The following is a 16,468-nucleotide window of genomic DNA, read 5'->3' as shown; positions in this document are numbered from 1 at the left end:
TCGAATAATAGCGTTAACTTTTGTTTATTATTTATATAAAATGCAAATTTGTGAACCTAATAAAACTGTAATCGTTAACGGTTCGTTTTTTTTCCAATTACTAATTTAAGTTGAATAACTTCACCATTAAAAAAAAAATAATTGGAGTTGTGTAAAATAAAAAACTTTTTATCAGAAGAATGTATTTTGCATAAAAATACTTTTCTACTGCTAATTAATAAAAACTAGATATCACACTGTATGCATACATAAAACCAGTTTTACAAATTGAATCCTAAAATTTGTTGATCGTTCTTCTCAAACTTGTTACAAGTAAATGAGATAGTTATAGCATACCTTGTTCCTTCACTAACTCTTTCTACAAAATGAAAATTTTCTGCACCTGATGTAAAAATAGCCACTCGCCCTTTTCTGGGTTCGATTGTGACGTTTGCTTGTTTATCAATAAATGTTAATCTACCCCCTTTAAAATCCATACCAAAATCAGAAAGGTATAAAAGTGATGTATAATGGAATGAACCGTAGGTTTCCTTAAAAATTAAATTACAGGATGAAGCATGTATACCACAAATATGAAAAAAAAAAACAATAATGCAAAAATAATCCAATAAAAGTCTAATAAATAAATGGATTTTTATGAAATCTTTAACTATTATTTAATAAATCAATGAAAGCTTTTAATTACTCCGTGATAATAATGACGCAAGCAAACACAAAGTGACAAAAAATCCACACGACGCGATGCCTTCTTCAGTACTGAACTTCAGCTATTAACAAATTCGCTTATACAGGTGGGTACTAAATTTAAGGGTGATTACAAAAGTAGTTATAAATAGAAGATTAGGCCTAATATGTTCAATTTATTAATCTCTTAAACATGTTTTTTTGTTTTCTACACGTATAATTTCGAAATTATTTGAGTTTTGTAATAAACTGCTTTGTATAAATTGAATTACAGATGTAGTTTTCATAGCTTTTTTGTGTTCTTTCATCCTCTCTTTAAAACATCTACCTCTTTGGCCTGTGCGGGCTTATTGCCTGTGTGAAAAGGTTTCGTATTAAACAATCAGAATGTTTAGAGATTGATAAATGAGACATATTAGGCATATAAGGTCGATGTAAATAAATCTATTTTAAATCTTTAGTGGTTTCTTTTGCAATTGTTCAACCCCATCCTTAATTTTAGTATATAAGCGAATTTGTTAGTACATAGTCAAGGGCCAAGATCAACAATGTTAAAAACCCAAATAATGTAAAATAAAATAATAAATCTAATAACTTCAACGCGTATGTGGGTTGTTTGTATTTACTTTCAAAAAATAAGTGAATGTACTAGATTCTGCCTAAAGCTTGTATCTATTTGCGGTATACTTTTTATTACAAAAAACATTCTAACGGATGGGGCGTGGCGAAATTTTAAACCCGTTAAGCTTTGCCCCCGTATTAACTTCATTGCTGAAGAAGACATTACGTGGAAAAATGATCTTTGTGATTATTAACGAACTACAACCTACAATATGAAGATTCTATACAGTTGGTTCACTCTCCAGTCACGCCCATACATCCCTCTCTTGCCGACGTTTTACCACTTCATCTACGAGCTCCCCGCTAAGCAGAGGCTGTCTTTTACAGAGTGTCATCATGAAGCTACAGTACAAATACATTTTGTATCTAAACACTTATACCAGATAAAGTGGCCTGCAAAAATGCCTGTATTTTAGGCAGATCAAAGTACAGGTCGGACGAAGGAAGCTGGCGAGCGGTCGCGCAGGTACTTGCCCATTTATGACCTATTTGGGTAAGTCACTTGGAACCGATACACAAATAAGCTTTTAGTAGGCGTAAATTATAGTATTAATACAGATAGGACAGTAGCGTACTAGGAAATAATGTAGAAACATAACTTACCAAAAAGAAAAAATAAACCTATTGCTTTTGTTTTAAAGTTAGTTTTCACATTCACTGTCATCATGGGAATCTCTACCACTGTCACCAACATCAACAATTAGTTCTTCTGTTTGTCTGTTTATTACTTGCTCACTGATCCCTATTTTGAAATATTTAATCTACGCCCCTGATAGGAATACTGAAGAAAGAGGGCTGCGATCGTTACACCTAAACACTGTCTACTTTTGCCACCGGGCATCCATGCCATTTTAAAATTTCCGCCAGCTTCCAGCGTCAGGCCTGTAGTGACCCTACTGTAAGAATCTTTATACTGTGTCTAAACTTTGTGGTCGTTCTCCTGGTTATTATTATTTAATAAGTACACCTTATACGATTACTAATGGTAAAATATCTTGTACATTTCTAATATGAACTGGATAAGTATAACTTACTTTGTCAACATGAGGCATCCAATATTTGTCATGCTCAGTAACTGGTGGAATGTTAGTTAATTTGGAAAAAAATGTTGGCTTAGTAAGATACAGACTATGAGGATCTATTTTGAAAGCGTGTACAACAGCCCCTTTTATCTTATTCATTACTAGTTTGTAAGTTGAAACATCAATAGGACTTAAAATTCGTTTTGATTCATTAAGTGCCAAGACATTAACGAATTTAGTTTTGAATGATAATGCTCCCGAATGCAAATCAAAAATAGATGCTCCACCATCAGAACCTCCCAAAGCAAATCCTTAAACAATAAATACAGTTAGCTGGGTATTTCCAATGCCACTTTTAATATTTGTCCCTTAATGAAAAGTGTTTCATTATTAATTTTTATAAAAATGTGCACAAGTAATTAAGGAGTCGTCCATAAAATACGTCACTCAGAATTTCACATTTTTGGATCCCCTCCCTTCCCCTTCGTCAAAAAGGTTAGTCCACCCCCCATGAACGATTTTTTGTGAGTTCTATTGTAATAATAAATTTTAAGAACTGCTAAGCTAAGAAAAACATTAAAATAAAATTGATGAACTACGAGCCCAACATTTCTTTAGACCCCTCCTCTTTTGCCATATCAAGTCACTAAGCAATACCGCTCCCTCCCCCTTATTTCGAATGTATTTTATGAACGAAGTAAGTATGCATAATAAACCATAAAATAATTTAACTGTAAGTCCCTGACTACCACCACAACATTCTGAAATAAGGGAAAAATCTTTCTGCAGTTTGGAGTCATTCATTAATTACGTAATGACTTTTGACCCCCCCTAGCCCCATGTACGGATACATAAGAATTCTCGAACTCCCCCTTTCCATTTTTACGTAAGATTCTATATCGTTTTTCTAAACAATAAAATGTTAGAAAAGGGTCAATTCTTACAGTATAATGTGAATCAAAGATTTTTATCTTTTATTAATAATTTAAATTATACTCTTCTATTGCTATAAAATTTAGATTAGAACCGTATTATTATTAGACAAGTATTTGATACTAGAATTAAAAGTGACTTTTCAAATAATTTTAAAGTCAGTAAATATAAATCAGTAAAATTACAAACGAATAATACTTTTCATAAAACAATAATCGGTTAATTTCAAATTAGTTTTAAAGAAAATAAATTATACAGTTCAAGCCAGATTAATTTAAAACATTAATTTTTGTTCAGACTAAAAGATTGGAAGATCATTCGGAATCCAAAATGGAATTAGATTGCTAATATTGAATATCGATTTAGAAAATATTACATATAAGAGTTTTGCCCCTCCCCTCCCCCAACATAAGGACATGGTGAGATTTTCTTAACCCCCCCCCCCGTATTCTTACGTAATTAATGAATAGCTCCTTTCCATTTTATATTTTTGGAGACACCCATTCATTTGGGACATGTAATACTCTTTGTATGGCATATTTTAACCCTAAACAAATGATAATTACAAATTACCTCTTTGTGCAATTTTATGTAGCATATCGGCTTCAGTGCCAGTTATAAGTTTATCAGTAACAAGTCTTCCACATACATTAGGGATACATTCTGGATAAGAGGTGACTTCTTTTGAATAATCAGCATCACAATCAAACATGCTACCTTTATTTGCTAATATTTCACTTTGTTTTGCCAATGTGATATTTCCGTTTTTACTACTGGATTTGTACCATATAAATAGTAATAATCCAATTATTAATACTGAGCGACTCCATAATCTTTGATTTGGGAATGTTGGCAGAGATCCTAATGTTCTACAAGTAGTGTAAAACTAATAACCTAATACGAATAACTACAAGTGATACGTACTTATTCTTATCAGGAACTGTTTCGGCAGTTTTATCACTTTTATGAACAACTTTTCGTTTTTTCAGTTGATTTTCCTCGTTTGTCATTACTTTAATTAACTGGTAGTAAATTATTACTTTAAAAATAAGTATACCTTTTAAATAATATCGACCAGGAACAGAAACAGCTGTTTTGTGTTTACAAAAGTTAGGTTGCCCCCTTTACGTTGGATTATTTAGCCAGATCCTAGAGATTTTCATATTTATGATAATTATGTAAAAACTCATCAAAGAAAAAAAGTACAGCATTCCCTCCCGTATAAATTGCCTCCCGAGCCGAAGGCCGGAAAGTAGTATTTCACTTTCTTTCGGACTTACGGTAAGGGTAAGGAAAAAAAATATTTTTAACTTCGAATTTGCTGGGAGAACTCAAACAAAATCAATAATCAATTCGCCTTGAGTTAAATATAGAAAAAAACTTTTAATTATCAAGATTATTTTGTTTCAAAATGATATTTCTAATAAAAAAACACACCCAAAAGAAAATTTCCTTACAATTTTCTGTAGTTACCTACAAGAAATTTTTTTAGTTTTCATTTTTTAAATTTCGATCCATTTCAAATTTTTGAAATTTAGTATTAGTATAGGATAACAAAAAAAATGAAGTCAACAGAGAAACAAAGTTCCGTTTCTTACCCTTGTAATAGTCAGAGCCAAAAAGGGGTGAAATAAATTTATTAAAATAGTATCGATCGGTTAGAACATTGCATTTCCCTAAAGCTAGAACATCCCACATCCTATTTGTGAACAGTAATCTAATCCAGGTCTACACGCAATACCAAGATCAAGACAAAAAATATAAAGATTTGAGCAAGACCAAGACCGAATAAGCAAAGTAAGACCAAGACTGTCCCAGTCACTATTCCAGGATGTTCTTCCGTATTTATTGACTCCTGCCATTTGATTTTTACCAATAATTTGGGTATGAGACGAGTCGCCGCGAAATTCGTACTAAAATTGCTCAATACCAATTAATACCATACCAACCAAAAACAGCATCGCATTAATATTGCTAAGGAGCTGTTGGACTTTGTCCGCGACAACCCAAATTTGCTCCAAAGGGTCATAACTGGTGATGAATCACGAGTTTATCGTTATGACGTGAATACCAAAGCTCAATCATCCCAATGGAAGCTGCCGCACGAGCGAAAACCGAAAAAAGTGCACCATGATGCATTATGAGTTTTTACCACAGGGTAGAACGGACAATAAGGAATACTGCTTGCAAGTTATGCGTAAATTGCGTGAAGCAATCCGCCAGAAAAGCCTGGATTTGTGAACGAACAAAAATTGACTTTTGATAATGCCCCTGCTCACACATGGCTGCTTTGGCGCGAATTTTTGGCCAAAACCAACACACTAATAATGCCGCAGTCACCGTATTCCCCAGATCTGGCCCCCTGTGACTTTTGTTGTTCCCTAAACTGAAGAGGCCCATGAGAGGGCGATGCTACGCTATGATTAAGGAGATAAAGACGACATCAAAGGAGAAGCTGAACAAGATAAAAAAATAATTTTTTGAAGTGCTTCGAGGATTGGAAAAAACGTTAGCACATGTGTAAATTATCTGGTAGGGACAACTTTGAAATTGACAAAATGGGGGGGGGGGGAATCGAAGGAAGAGGTCTGCCCCACGACTGTACCATAAAAAGTTCGTGGCGGTCTCACCCCCATAAAAAGTTATGGGGGTTCAAAGTTAATAAATATGCCAATTTTTATACATTTCTGGGCATGTAAATATTTATATAGTCATTCTTAAACAATATTCAAAGGTAAAACTAATAGAAAAAATACATAAAAATATTGAGAAAGTTATGTAAAACATTACTTGAATATATTTATCAATAGGGTAGGTTAGGTTCTCGGGTTTTATTCAAGTGACCACCCTCTTTCGATCCCCCACCTCCACCCGCTTGAAAATTATTTTATTGAATTTTATTTGAATTATAGTGTATGAAAATTGTCTAAAAAATAATCAACTTTCAACCCCCATAACTTTTTATGGAGGTGACCGCCGCAAATTTTTTATGATGTTTTACTCATGTGGCCACCCTCTTTCATTCTCCCCTACCCCCCCCATCTAACCCCCATTACTTTTTATGGGGGTTAGACCTCCACGAACTTTTTATGGTACAGTGGCGGGGAGACCTCCTCTTTCGATCCTACCCACCCCACCCCCGACATTTACCGATATTTATGAGTAAATAAATAATTTAAACAAACCTCGTATAATCAATAATTTAATTATCTAAAAAATAATAAGCGAACCAAAAAACATAAACATTTTAGTATGTAGTACCAAGAACACGTTCCAAAAAATAAAATAATAATTTGATTAATGGCGATTTATTTCGAGGGATAAATCTAACGACACTCCACTATGGAGATTGCAAAAGAAAACGGTACATCTACATAATTTATTTATGTTGAAACAAATCGAATCGAACCCTATAATTACCTACCGTCCACCTACAGAAATTACCTCGTAAATGAAATACACGCAACCACTAGTTATTTAGAATTCCCCTTTAGAAAATAATCGATACACCCGCTTCGCGGCCCACTTTGTTGTAGTGTAGCATTCGTTTATTTAGTTCGTCATGGTCAAATAAAAACAACGGAACTCGGTGACAGTTGCACTTTTATTTTTAATAGACGAGTTAGGTACAAATTACCAGTTGACAGTGATATTTCCATATTTTGGCAAACGCTCTTGTCAACACTTGAATAGTTTTGCGTACAATTGTTTGTGCAAGAAAATGGGCTAGACTTGAGACTGTCTTCATGATTCATTGTAATATGTACGTATAGTACGTACCTAGCCTAATATTAGAATGAATCGATATATAACTTTACATCAACTTGGTGATGGAACTTACGGGTCCGTCGTTCTTGGCCAAAGAAAGGACACCGGTGAAAAGGTTGCCATTAAAAGGATGAAAAGGAAGTACTACTCCTGGGAGGAGGCCATGAGCTTAAGGGAAGTTAAGGTTTGTAAATCATTTTATTCTTCCATATTCAAAATAAAAAAAAGTTAAAAATTTGATAAAACTCCACAATACACCTTTTTCGAAAACTTGAGAGAAATGACCTTAAATAGTACACTTATGAAAAAATTACAGGAAATAATCGGGGGCAAGGTGTTCCAAACAATTTTTTTGTTGTTTTGTTAAAGTTACAGGTTATTAGGTTACGTTACGTTAATTTCATAATTAATCAAACTAACGTGACGTAATAGAACCCTAACTTAAGTAGATCACTAGATCTTTTCTTAAAAGTTTTTTACAAGTGAACCGATTTAGGTCATCTTAAAAAAAATCAAGTTTTTGAAAATATTGACATTCGAAAGCCTGCTTTTAATAATATAAAGTATTAACATTCACTAAAAATTAGAAAAAAATTATTTATACAAAGAATGTTTGCTATTTTATATTTTTATTCCAGTCATTAAAGAAATTACACCATACGAATGTAGTAAAATTAAAAGAAGTCATTAGAGAGAACGATGTCCTATATTTTGTTTTCGAATACATGCAAGAAAATTTGTATCAGTTGATCAAGGATCGCAGAGTGCCATTTCCCGAAGCGATAGTTAGAAATATTTTATATCAGGTGAATTGAATGGACTAAAACATTACCTTATTCAGTAACCTTAAATTTCATAATTGTTGAGACATAGTTGGAAAGAGTTGTTTGCAGATTCTACAAGGACTAGCTTTTATTCATCGTCACGGATTTTTTCATAGAGACTTAAAACCTGAAAATTTGTTATGCTCAGGACCGGAATTAGTAAAGATTGCCGATTTCGGGTTGGTTAGAGAAATACGATCAAGACCGCCTTACACAGGTAAAACGAACAAAAAATTTAATTAAAAAAAAATAATTAAGTATGTATTCTGTGTTAAGCGCGCAAGAAATTCGTGGTCTCACATTTGGAAGCCTTGTAAAACTGGAAAGTGGTGGGGGAAGTGGAGAAGCTGCACCAGCACAAAGTAACACGGTCAAAGCCGTTGTTGATGACAAACAGGTTCAATTTGAACCATCTTCAGAACTTATGCCTACAAAAACGATCATACAAATGGAAAGCAGAAGCACTGACAGCAAAAAGAACCCTGTATTTGTTATACATCCTGTCGAAGGTGTCGTAACAACCTTAACGACATTCGCCAAACTGTTAGACGTGCCAGTTTACGGAGTACAGTGCACAAANGTCTTAGAAAATAAACAACTTTCTATTTTGATTAGTTATTTAGTTTAATAGAGAGAAAAACTACAAATTGTATATATTTATTAACAGAAATAGAAAAAGAACGATGAATTGTAATATCAATATACATAAGAAGGGTAAGAAAAATGAGCGAAAATGTTAAAATTAATCATTTGGGTCACTATAGCCGAATATGATTTCTTAAGAAATCAACGATATGTCATTTTAAACGGAGTCATTATATCCAGACTTTTCTATAGAGAATTTAATATGAAAACCAAACTTAACACTGCAATTACTTCATATTAAGCGGTTGGTCAATATAGGCGGAGTCATAATAAACAAATTCCACTGTATTACTTAAATACTGGGTTGGTTTTAACATACTAGGTACGGCAATATTAAAAGACTGATGTTTTCTTTATTTGTACTTTATGTCTAGGGTTGCCACCTTTTCAGGCTTTACATAAAGTATTTCTCGACTAAAATGTTTACTTAAAGCCTTAAATAATATTTTTGCGTACTTTGTGTCTCTCTCTCGCACAGTCGAAATAGAGTACAATATTTTATAATAAAGTACGGGTGGCAACCCTACTTATGTCGTCCTAGTTCTTTATAATTTTACATTCCACGTAGTATTTATTTCAGTATTTGAAATACTTGTATAAAGTATTTATATTTGTACTTATGTATTTTCTATGGTATTTTTTATTATGGGTAACTGGTGCCATTTCTAGTTACAAAACAATATCCCGGCCACCGGAGACTTTAACATTTGAGATTATTAGCTGAAGACATAACACCTAACATTTATAACAAATTGAGTTGAATTTGGGCGAAATTCAAAAGCAAAATGTAATTTTTAGATTATGTCTCGACGCGTTGGTACAGAGCCCCTGAAGTTCTCCTACATTCTACACAATACAGCAGTCCCATAGATTTATGGGCAGTTGGATGTATTGCCGCAGAAATTTATACGTTCAGACCTCTATTTCCGGGGACAACAGAAACTGATCAACTGTATAAAATTTGTTCAATTTTAGGAACTCCTGACAAGGTTTTTAGACTTTTTAAAAATCCTATCAGTGTGTCTCAATCATTTATAAACTTAACCCGATTTTAAGCTTATTAAGTATCCACATGTTCCTCCAGTTTTTCCTTTTATTTTTTTGAAAAGTTCTTGAATTAGTTTCCGAATATTTGCGAATACATTTTACAATTATTATAATATTTTCCTAAAAAGATCAAATATGTGTTATCTGAAACATTTTATTTAATAAATCAATGAAAGCTTTTAATTACTCCGTGATAATAATGACGCAAGCAAACACAAAGTGACAAAAAATCCACACGACGCGATGCCTTCTTCAGTACTGAACTTCAGCTATTAACAAATTCGCTTATACAGGTGGGTACTAAATTTAAGGGTGATTACAAAAGTAGTTATAAATAGAAGATTAGGCCTAATATGTTCAATTTATTAATCTCTTAAACATGTTTTTTTGTTTTCTACACGTATAATTTCGAAATTATTTGAGTTTTGTAATAAACTGCTTTGTATAAATTGAATTACAGATGTAGTTTTCATAGCTTTTTTGTGTTCTTTCATCCTCTCTTTAAAACATCTACCTCTTTGGCCTGTGCGGGCTTATTGCCTGTGTGAAAAGGTTTCGTATTAAACAATCAGAATGTTTAGAGATTGATAAATGAGACATATTAGGCATATAAGGTCGATGTAAATAAATCTATTTTAAATCTTTAGTGGTTTCTTTTGCAATTGTTCAACCCCATCCTTAATTTTAGTATATAAGCGAATTTGTTAGTACATAGTCAAGGGCCAAGATCAACAATGTTAAAAACCCAAATAATGTAAAATAAAATAATAANTCCCACCAGAAATAAATTTACCGGATATTTTTGTTGACATTACAAATTAAATTGTAATCATTAAGAAACTTGAAATAATTTTTAAAGAAACATGTCAAAATTGAGAATATTACAAGTTACCTAATAAATTCTACTATTTCTACTGCAAATTTAGTCATTTACAATCGAAAATTCTAATTTTTGCATCTTAAAAATTTAGTTTTCTCCGTGTTCCTTATTTACTAGAGATTCCTGATGTCCCGTGCTATGGAACTTTTATTCAACGATTTCACTTAAAATTTCTCATGTCGATGTCTTGGAGATTTAGTAAAATTTCAAAATACGGAGGCTTTGTGAAAAAGGCCTTAAAACAATTGGCCAAAATTACACAACATTCTTTGAGACCTTCAAAATTTTTAATCTACCTTTTAGGAAATGAAGAATGGGATAGGCTAGAAGTTTTGAAGAACTCAGATAAGGCTGTGTAGTTTTGACCAATTGTTTTAAGTCCTTTTTCATTTTCTGAAAAGCCCAATTTTGCTATAATATGCCTACCACATGGACAATACCACGATAAGAAGTGAGCTGAACTACCCGTGATAGTGACAAGCAAAAATAGCTTTGGTTTTGCAATTTTGTCTTGACTTGTTCTTGCACATTTAGTAAAGCCAAGATCAAAACCAAACCTTAGCTATACTTGTTCAATCAAATGAACAAGAGCAAGACAAAGACTTATTAGCTATGTTGAAGAAGTCAAAATTTCGCAATGATAAAGATAAATTTGAAATTGCAAGAAAAATGAGCACAACGGTAGAAAAAAAAGACCATATTCGCTGGGTACCCAAGACCAAGATGAAGTCTAGTCTTGATATTTCATTTTTCATTACTATTGTAAGAGCTCCCGCTGTCTCACTTAAAGCTAATCTCTAGGTCACTCAATTATTTTACTCAATCCATCAGTGTACTTTTCGTCATGTAAAAATTTTACGAAATTCATGTATTCCTAAGGGGCACGTTTTAGTTACGCACGCTTGAACCTTGGTTTTTTATATTCTAATTAATTTTCCATTATTATAACTATAATTATTATTTTAATTAGGACACACAGTACATATAGTTAGGAGCTTATAATATGTATTTGACATACAAAAAAAATTTTAGAAAAGATGGCCCGAAGGCTATCATCTTGCTGGAGCATTGGGTTACAAATTCCCACATTTTTCGTCTACTCCATTGAACGAAGTTGTTCCTCAAGCTAGTCAACTTGGAGTAGGTTTAATGGAAATTCTATTAGAGTGGAATCCCTCCTACAGACCTACAGCCCTTTCCGCTTTGAAACATACGTATTTTCAAGTAAATAAAAAGAGACGTTTATTTATTTTAGTAGATAGTTGAAATCATCATCATCATCATCATAAGGTCGTCAGTCCTAAGACTGGTTGGACACGTACCTCCACTCTTTCCTATTCTGAGCTAAACTTCGCATTTCCCTAAAACTAAAACAACCCACATCCTTAACTATTTGCAAACAGTAATCTAATCTGAGTCTACCTCTACCCTTCCTAACTCCTGTTTCTGCCTCCAATATGTCTCTGACTAGACCTTCATGCCTGAGAAGGTGTCCTACCAACCTATCTCGCCTATTTCTTATTGACTTCCATAAAGTCCTCTGTTCTCCTATTCTTTCTAATACCTCTTCATTTCTAACCTTTTCTACCCACGATATCCTCATCATCCGCCTATAACACCACATTTCGAACGCTTCTAACCTTTTCTTTTCCGCCGCTCCCACTGTCCATGTTTCGCACCCGTACAACGCCGTGCTCCAAACATACACCTTTAACAACCTTTTTCGAATTTCTAAATTAACCGTTCGCGAGCATAGAAGTGACTTCTTTTTATTAAAGGCGACACGACCCTGCGCTATCCTCTGCTTTATATCCCTACTACTCCTTCCATCCTCACTTATCTGACTTCCTAGGTATCTAAAATCAGCCACTTCTTCTAATTTTTCGTCTCCTATCTTTATATTCGCTCTTTCCCTACTTTTTCTTCCCTTGCATATCAGTATTTTAGTTTTACTTTTATTTATTTTCATACAGTACTGATCTGTCAGTACCGCTTCCATTTTATTTAAAGCTATCTCTAGGTCCTCCTTGCTAGATGCTAATACTGCTATATCATCTGCAAATCTAAGCATACTAATCTTTTGCCCTTGCACATCTATCCCTACAGTTGTACTGTCTTTAATGATGTTGATGGCGTCTTCGATGTATAGATTAAAAAGTAGCGGTGACAGTGTGCATCCCTGTCTGACTCCCTTCCTAATATTTACTTCTCTACGTTGCATCCCTAGCTCTATAATTGCCTGTTGCTCTTTATACAAACTAAGTATCACTCTAAATCCTAGATATATAAGATTAACTTGTATATTATATGTATAGATAACATGGTGGAGGTCCCGGGTATTGATCCTGATGCCTCCATCATGTTATACATAAACGACTTTTATACTGGATTTAGGATATATTTAATTAAATATAATTAAATTATAATCTAATCAACAATTTGGACAAAAATTACACTTAACAAATAATTAAATGTATCATAAATACATTATTTTCTTACATTATTATATGCACACATTAAAAATTGACAGAGAAGCCATCGGGGCGAGTGAAGACGTCCACCCGCCTCACCACCCTGCTTCATTCGCTTCTCGTGGTTGATTGTTCGATCTCTTTCAATTTGAATCTTAGCTGACCGTTCATACGATTACTAATTGACTAATAACCGAATGGTAAATTAAAAATTCAAATTACTTAATTGTTCCAGCTAATTTTCCAAATTAGACTGAGTTTTAGTTAGATACATTTTCGTTTTCAAAATCCGAACTCGTTAACTAACGACGACTAAAATAAAAAAATAATTTCCAGGTAAGTCAACGCTATGGAAGCAGTTTTGTTAGACCTGCAGTTCAACAGGTCAATTATAACGTTACAGTAGACCCCCAACAACAAAACGTCATTGTGGAAGGTCAGAATGCATCACAACAAAACGATTTTCAACAAGCTAACATGCCATTTTTAAAAATAAATGCTAATCAAAACGCCCAAATAAAATTAGACGGCGGCCAATCCGATATTCAACAGCCGCAATCTCAAAACGACTGGTTTGGACACCAGTTTCGACCTTTGTTACAACCAACAGTAATGTCCGGACAACAAGGATCGATAGCAACGACATCAATACAACCCCCCGCAGAAGAACTAAATTCCAACATAAAATCGATACGAAGATCAGCGAGAAATCAACCGATTCAGCCGGTGGCCCCTATCGTTTACAGTTTTCGGCAAGTTGATTTTTCAAGTAAAACAAAACCAAATAACAACAACAAGTACGTTCAAGCTAAAACTTTGCCTTGGAACTTTGGAGACGGCTTGGATTTTGAAGATGACGAATTTACTGAATTGTTAGGGTATGTACCTGCAAGAAACCTTTGACCATTTAATCTTTCGAATTTCAAAATCGTTTATCAGTATAGAAGTGATTTCAATTTAATATTAATATTTATTTAATTTTTATCCACTATAAATTACTTCAAATTAATAAGAAAAAAAATGTGTGATGCTGTCACACCCTCGCCGGGAATCGAACCCGGTATCTTTGGCTTTACGCATCATTGTTCTGTCTACTGCGTTATGAGACATGACAGAAGGTTATTGGGTTCGATTCCCGGCGAGGATGTGACAGCAGCAACAATTTTTTCTCATTAATTTGAGGTAATTTACAGTGGATAATTTTCACATTAACATTAAATATTAACCACTCTTAAACAATTTCTTAAAGTATTTAATATAATATCTATTTGTTATTAATGACTCGACCTTGTATTATTCATTATTTTTGAGGACCTATACTGTATTAATTTCGAAGTCTATAATTTATTTATTTAACCATTATATAATAGAAAACTATAGATAGGTCTGTAACTTGTAATTAATAAGGAATATTATTTTCCCCGTTACTTGGAAAATTATACGCCATCGCCATTTTCTTTTTGACGAAATAGTGTGTACCTTTTTGTTTAGAAGTAAAATAAAAGTCGCAGAAAAGGGAAAAGAAAAAGAAAACTCGACAAAACCAAACAGGATAAACCTCCAAGATATTTTAGGCCCTATCGATAAAACTAACATTAATTCGGCAAAAAATCGATATCTAAGCGTTTCCCGTTACATAGCTGGTCAACCCGTCATACGAAGGGATTCAACAGTGAGTCTGTTGAATTCTGGTACTCAAAAATCAGAAATGTTTCACGGAAAAACTGTTGGTAAGTTGTTATAATCACTTATTACACAATATATTGTAAATCAATTTAAAAAAATCTGTAACAATTTGTATAGCTACCCATTAAAAACAATTTTATAGCTTGAATTTACGTTTCAGACAGTTCTACTACACCACCATCATGGAGCGAAAAAAAGGAAAGTTTTAGTGTTCCATTAGCATCAAAAAGAATTTTAGGCGAATTTAATCCAAGCAACAATGTTCACGGAAGAACGGACTGGGTTGCAAAGTAAGTTTCAATTATTAATATTTTCCATTTCTTTCCATATTGTAATTAATTGTATGTAAATAATCAAAACCAAGTGAAAAAAAAATTTTAATTTTTAAAAAATCACACCGACGTATCGCGTTGTTACAAGGAAATTGGGTTTACATAGTAGAAAAGAGATATACCCCAGGGGAAACGTTGGTGCGGTGTTTTAATAATTGAAAAAAGAATTTTAACCCTTCTTGACTTTGATTTTTACACATTTAATGAATACTTAACACAATAAAATATAGTTTTTATAACATGGAAATCGAGTTAAAAACAAAAGAACCAAACCAATCACTAGGAAGGCCTTTAAACTCAATTTACTATACCTAGTATTAATTCAAGTATTGAATTTTTCTATGTTTGTTTCAGATACCTAAAATAAAGTCAATCTTCATCTGTGATACTATCATTTTACATCATACCTACTTATTGTAATTTTAGTTTTCGCTTATATAAAGAATATGAAATATATATATTTAGTATTCATTCTGTTATTCTTATTTTGCTCTTATTTCTCATAAAAACAGGCTAGTTAATTAACAATACAATTACAATTGCGATTGTGTAATTACAACCTTATATTACAAAAACTACAATCACAATTTCAGGTTAGAACCTACAAATACCATTTGTTGTATTAATAAACTGTCTTAAAATTTCGGTGCTATTAGAAAGATTTTCATAAATGTACACGTACCTACTTCAAAAAGGAAATATGACAATTAACGGAAGTTAATCTAAAGCAATTGTTTCATTTATTGTGATTTCATTTGAGCATGAAACTTTTAAAAAAAGAAAGTTCTAAAGAATACATAAATTGTGTTTCTGAGAGCTTCATTATATCATTTTCAGCTACCTGGTTACCTATGTAGATCAATTTGTAAACACTTTGCGAAAATTTTTGAAATTTATGAAAAATAATCTAGAAAATTCTATGTTCAAAGACAAAGTCATCACCTTCAAAACTTCATAATAACGTAGGTACCTATACCAGAACACACATTCGTTGTAGGTATTCTACCAGCTATGACTAATCACTTTTGCTATTAATAGATTACAACAATATAAAATGGTATTCATAATCCATAAATCAAATGAAATCAATGGGAAAATTGAAAATTGTTACCTCTGGACCGCCTGCAGATTTCCAACCTAAAAAAAAGGAGAAAAAACAATTAGTAACTGTACAAACAAAATTTTTTACTATAAAACAATGTGTTTTTAAGCAATACATAGCATCATCTACAAAAAATGCTTACAGAAATGCTCCCGACATTTTGAAAATTTCCGTTGAAGTAACCACCCACATAATTTTCTACTCACAGAAACTTTCGCGCACCCTAAACTTACACCTTAATAAAAACACTATACAGTAATTACATTATGCAATTAAAATTAACATTTTGCACCCGAAAATAACTAATAAGTATTTCATTATCAGCACTACCGGCATTCGTCCAACCGTCAGAACCACGCGTAAGTACTACACTGAAAACTGCAATTCGCATCATCGCAAACTAACGCGTAGGAATCGGTGGAATCTACGCATATAACGTTTTTAAATTTGAAT

At 32.9% G+C, this 16,468-nt stretch overlaps 2 protein-coding genes across 5 annotated transcripts; one reads left to right on the top strand and one right to left on the bottom strand.

Moving 5' to 3' along the window:
- Positions 1-165: 165 nt before the first annotated feature.
- On the bottom strand, positions 166-4,383 carry LOC108744648 (2-oxoglutarate and iron-dependent oxygenase domain-containing protein 3). Its single transcript, XM_018480515.2, has 4 exons — positions 4,185-4,383; positions 3,834-4,129; positions 2,340-2,638; positions 166-530 (listed from the first exon to the last, which is right to left on the bottom strand). Exons 1-4 carry the CDS (start codon positions 4,268-4,270, stop codon positions 261-263), a joined length of 951 nt encoding a protein of 316 aa, XP_018336017.1. The 5' UTR covers positions 4,271-4,383; the 3' UTR covers positions 166-260.
- Positions 4,384-6,796: 2,413 nt separating this feature from the next.
- Positions 6,797-15,352, top strand: LOC108744647 (serine/threonine-protein kinase ICK). Of its 4 annotated transcripts, none has more exons than XM_018480514.2 (9): positions 6,797-7,212; positions 7,667-7,834; positions 7,922-8,069; positions 9,296-9,486; positions 11,457-11,648; positions 13,232-13,773; positions 14,387-14,625; positions 14,742-14,871; positions 15,268-15,352. In XM_018480514.2, the coding sequence occupies exons 1-9, from the start codon at positions 7,057-7,059 to the stop codon at positions 15,278-15,280; spliced, it is 1,779 nt and encodes a 592-aa protein (XP_018336016.1). In that variant the 5' UTR covers positions 6,797-7,056; the 3' UTR covers positions 15,281-15,352. The 4 variants fall into 4 exon arrangements, with proteins under 4 accessions (XP_018336016.1, XP_018336015.1, XP_025830524.1 ...); XM_018480513.2 differs by having other exon boundaries at positions 7,910-8,069; XM_025974739.1 differs by lacking the exon at positions 15,268-15,352 and having other exon boundaries at positions 14,742-14,875.
- The last annotated feature ends 1,116 nt before the right edge of the window (positions 15,353-16,468 follow it).

This window comes from Agrilus planipennis, unplaced genomic scaffold, assembly GCF_000699045.2.
Source record: "Agrilus planipennis isolate EAB-ADULT unplaced genomic scaffold, Apla_2.0 scaffold16, whole genome shotgun sequence".
Lineage (NCBI taxonomy): Eukaryota > Metazoa > Arthropoda > Insecta > Coleoptera > Buprestidae > Agrilus > Agrilus planipennis.
The sequence above is the reverse complement of the archived record's forward strand: the minus strand, read 5'-3'. Positions and strand labels throughout refer to the sequence as shown.

Coding starts and splice junctions, on each gene's coding strand:
- LOC108744647 (XM_018480513.2), top strand. CDS start 7,057: ATGAATCGATATATAACTTTACATCAACTTGGTGATGGAACTTACGGG. Junction 9,487..11,456: donor TTTTAGGAACTCCTGACAAG/GTTTTTAGACTT, acceptor AAAAAATTTTAG/AAAAGATGGCCCGAAGGCTA. Junction 14,626..14,741: donor GTTTCACGGAAAAACTGTTG/GTAAGTTGTTAT, acceptor TTTACGTTTCAG/ACAGTTCTACTACACCACCA.
- LOC108744648 (XM_018480515.2), bottom strand. CDS start 4,270: ATGACAAACGAGGAAAATCAACTGAAAAAACGAAAAGTTGTTCATAAA. Junction 4,130..4,184: donor ACAGTTCCTGATAAGAATAA/GTACGTATCACT, acceptor CACTACTTGTAG/AACATTAGGATCTCTGCCAA. Junction 2,639..3,833: donor ACATAAAATTGCACAAAGAG/GTAATTTGTAAT, acceptor TTATTGTTTAAG/GATTTGCTTTGGGAGGTTCT.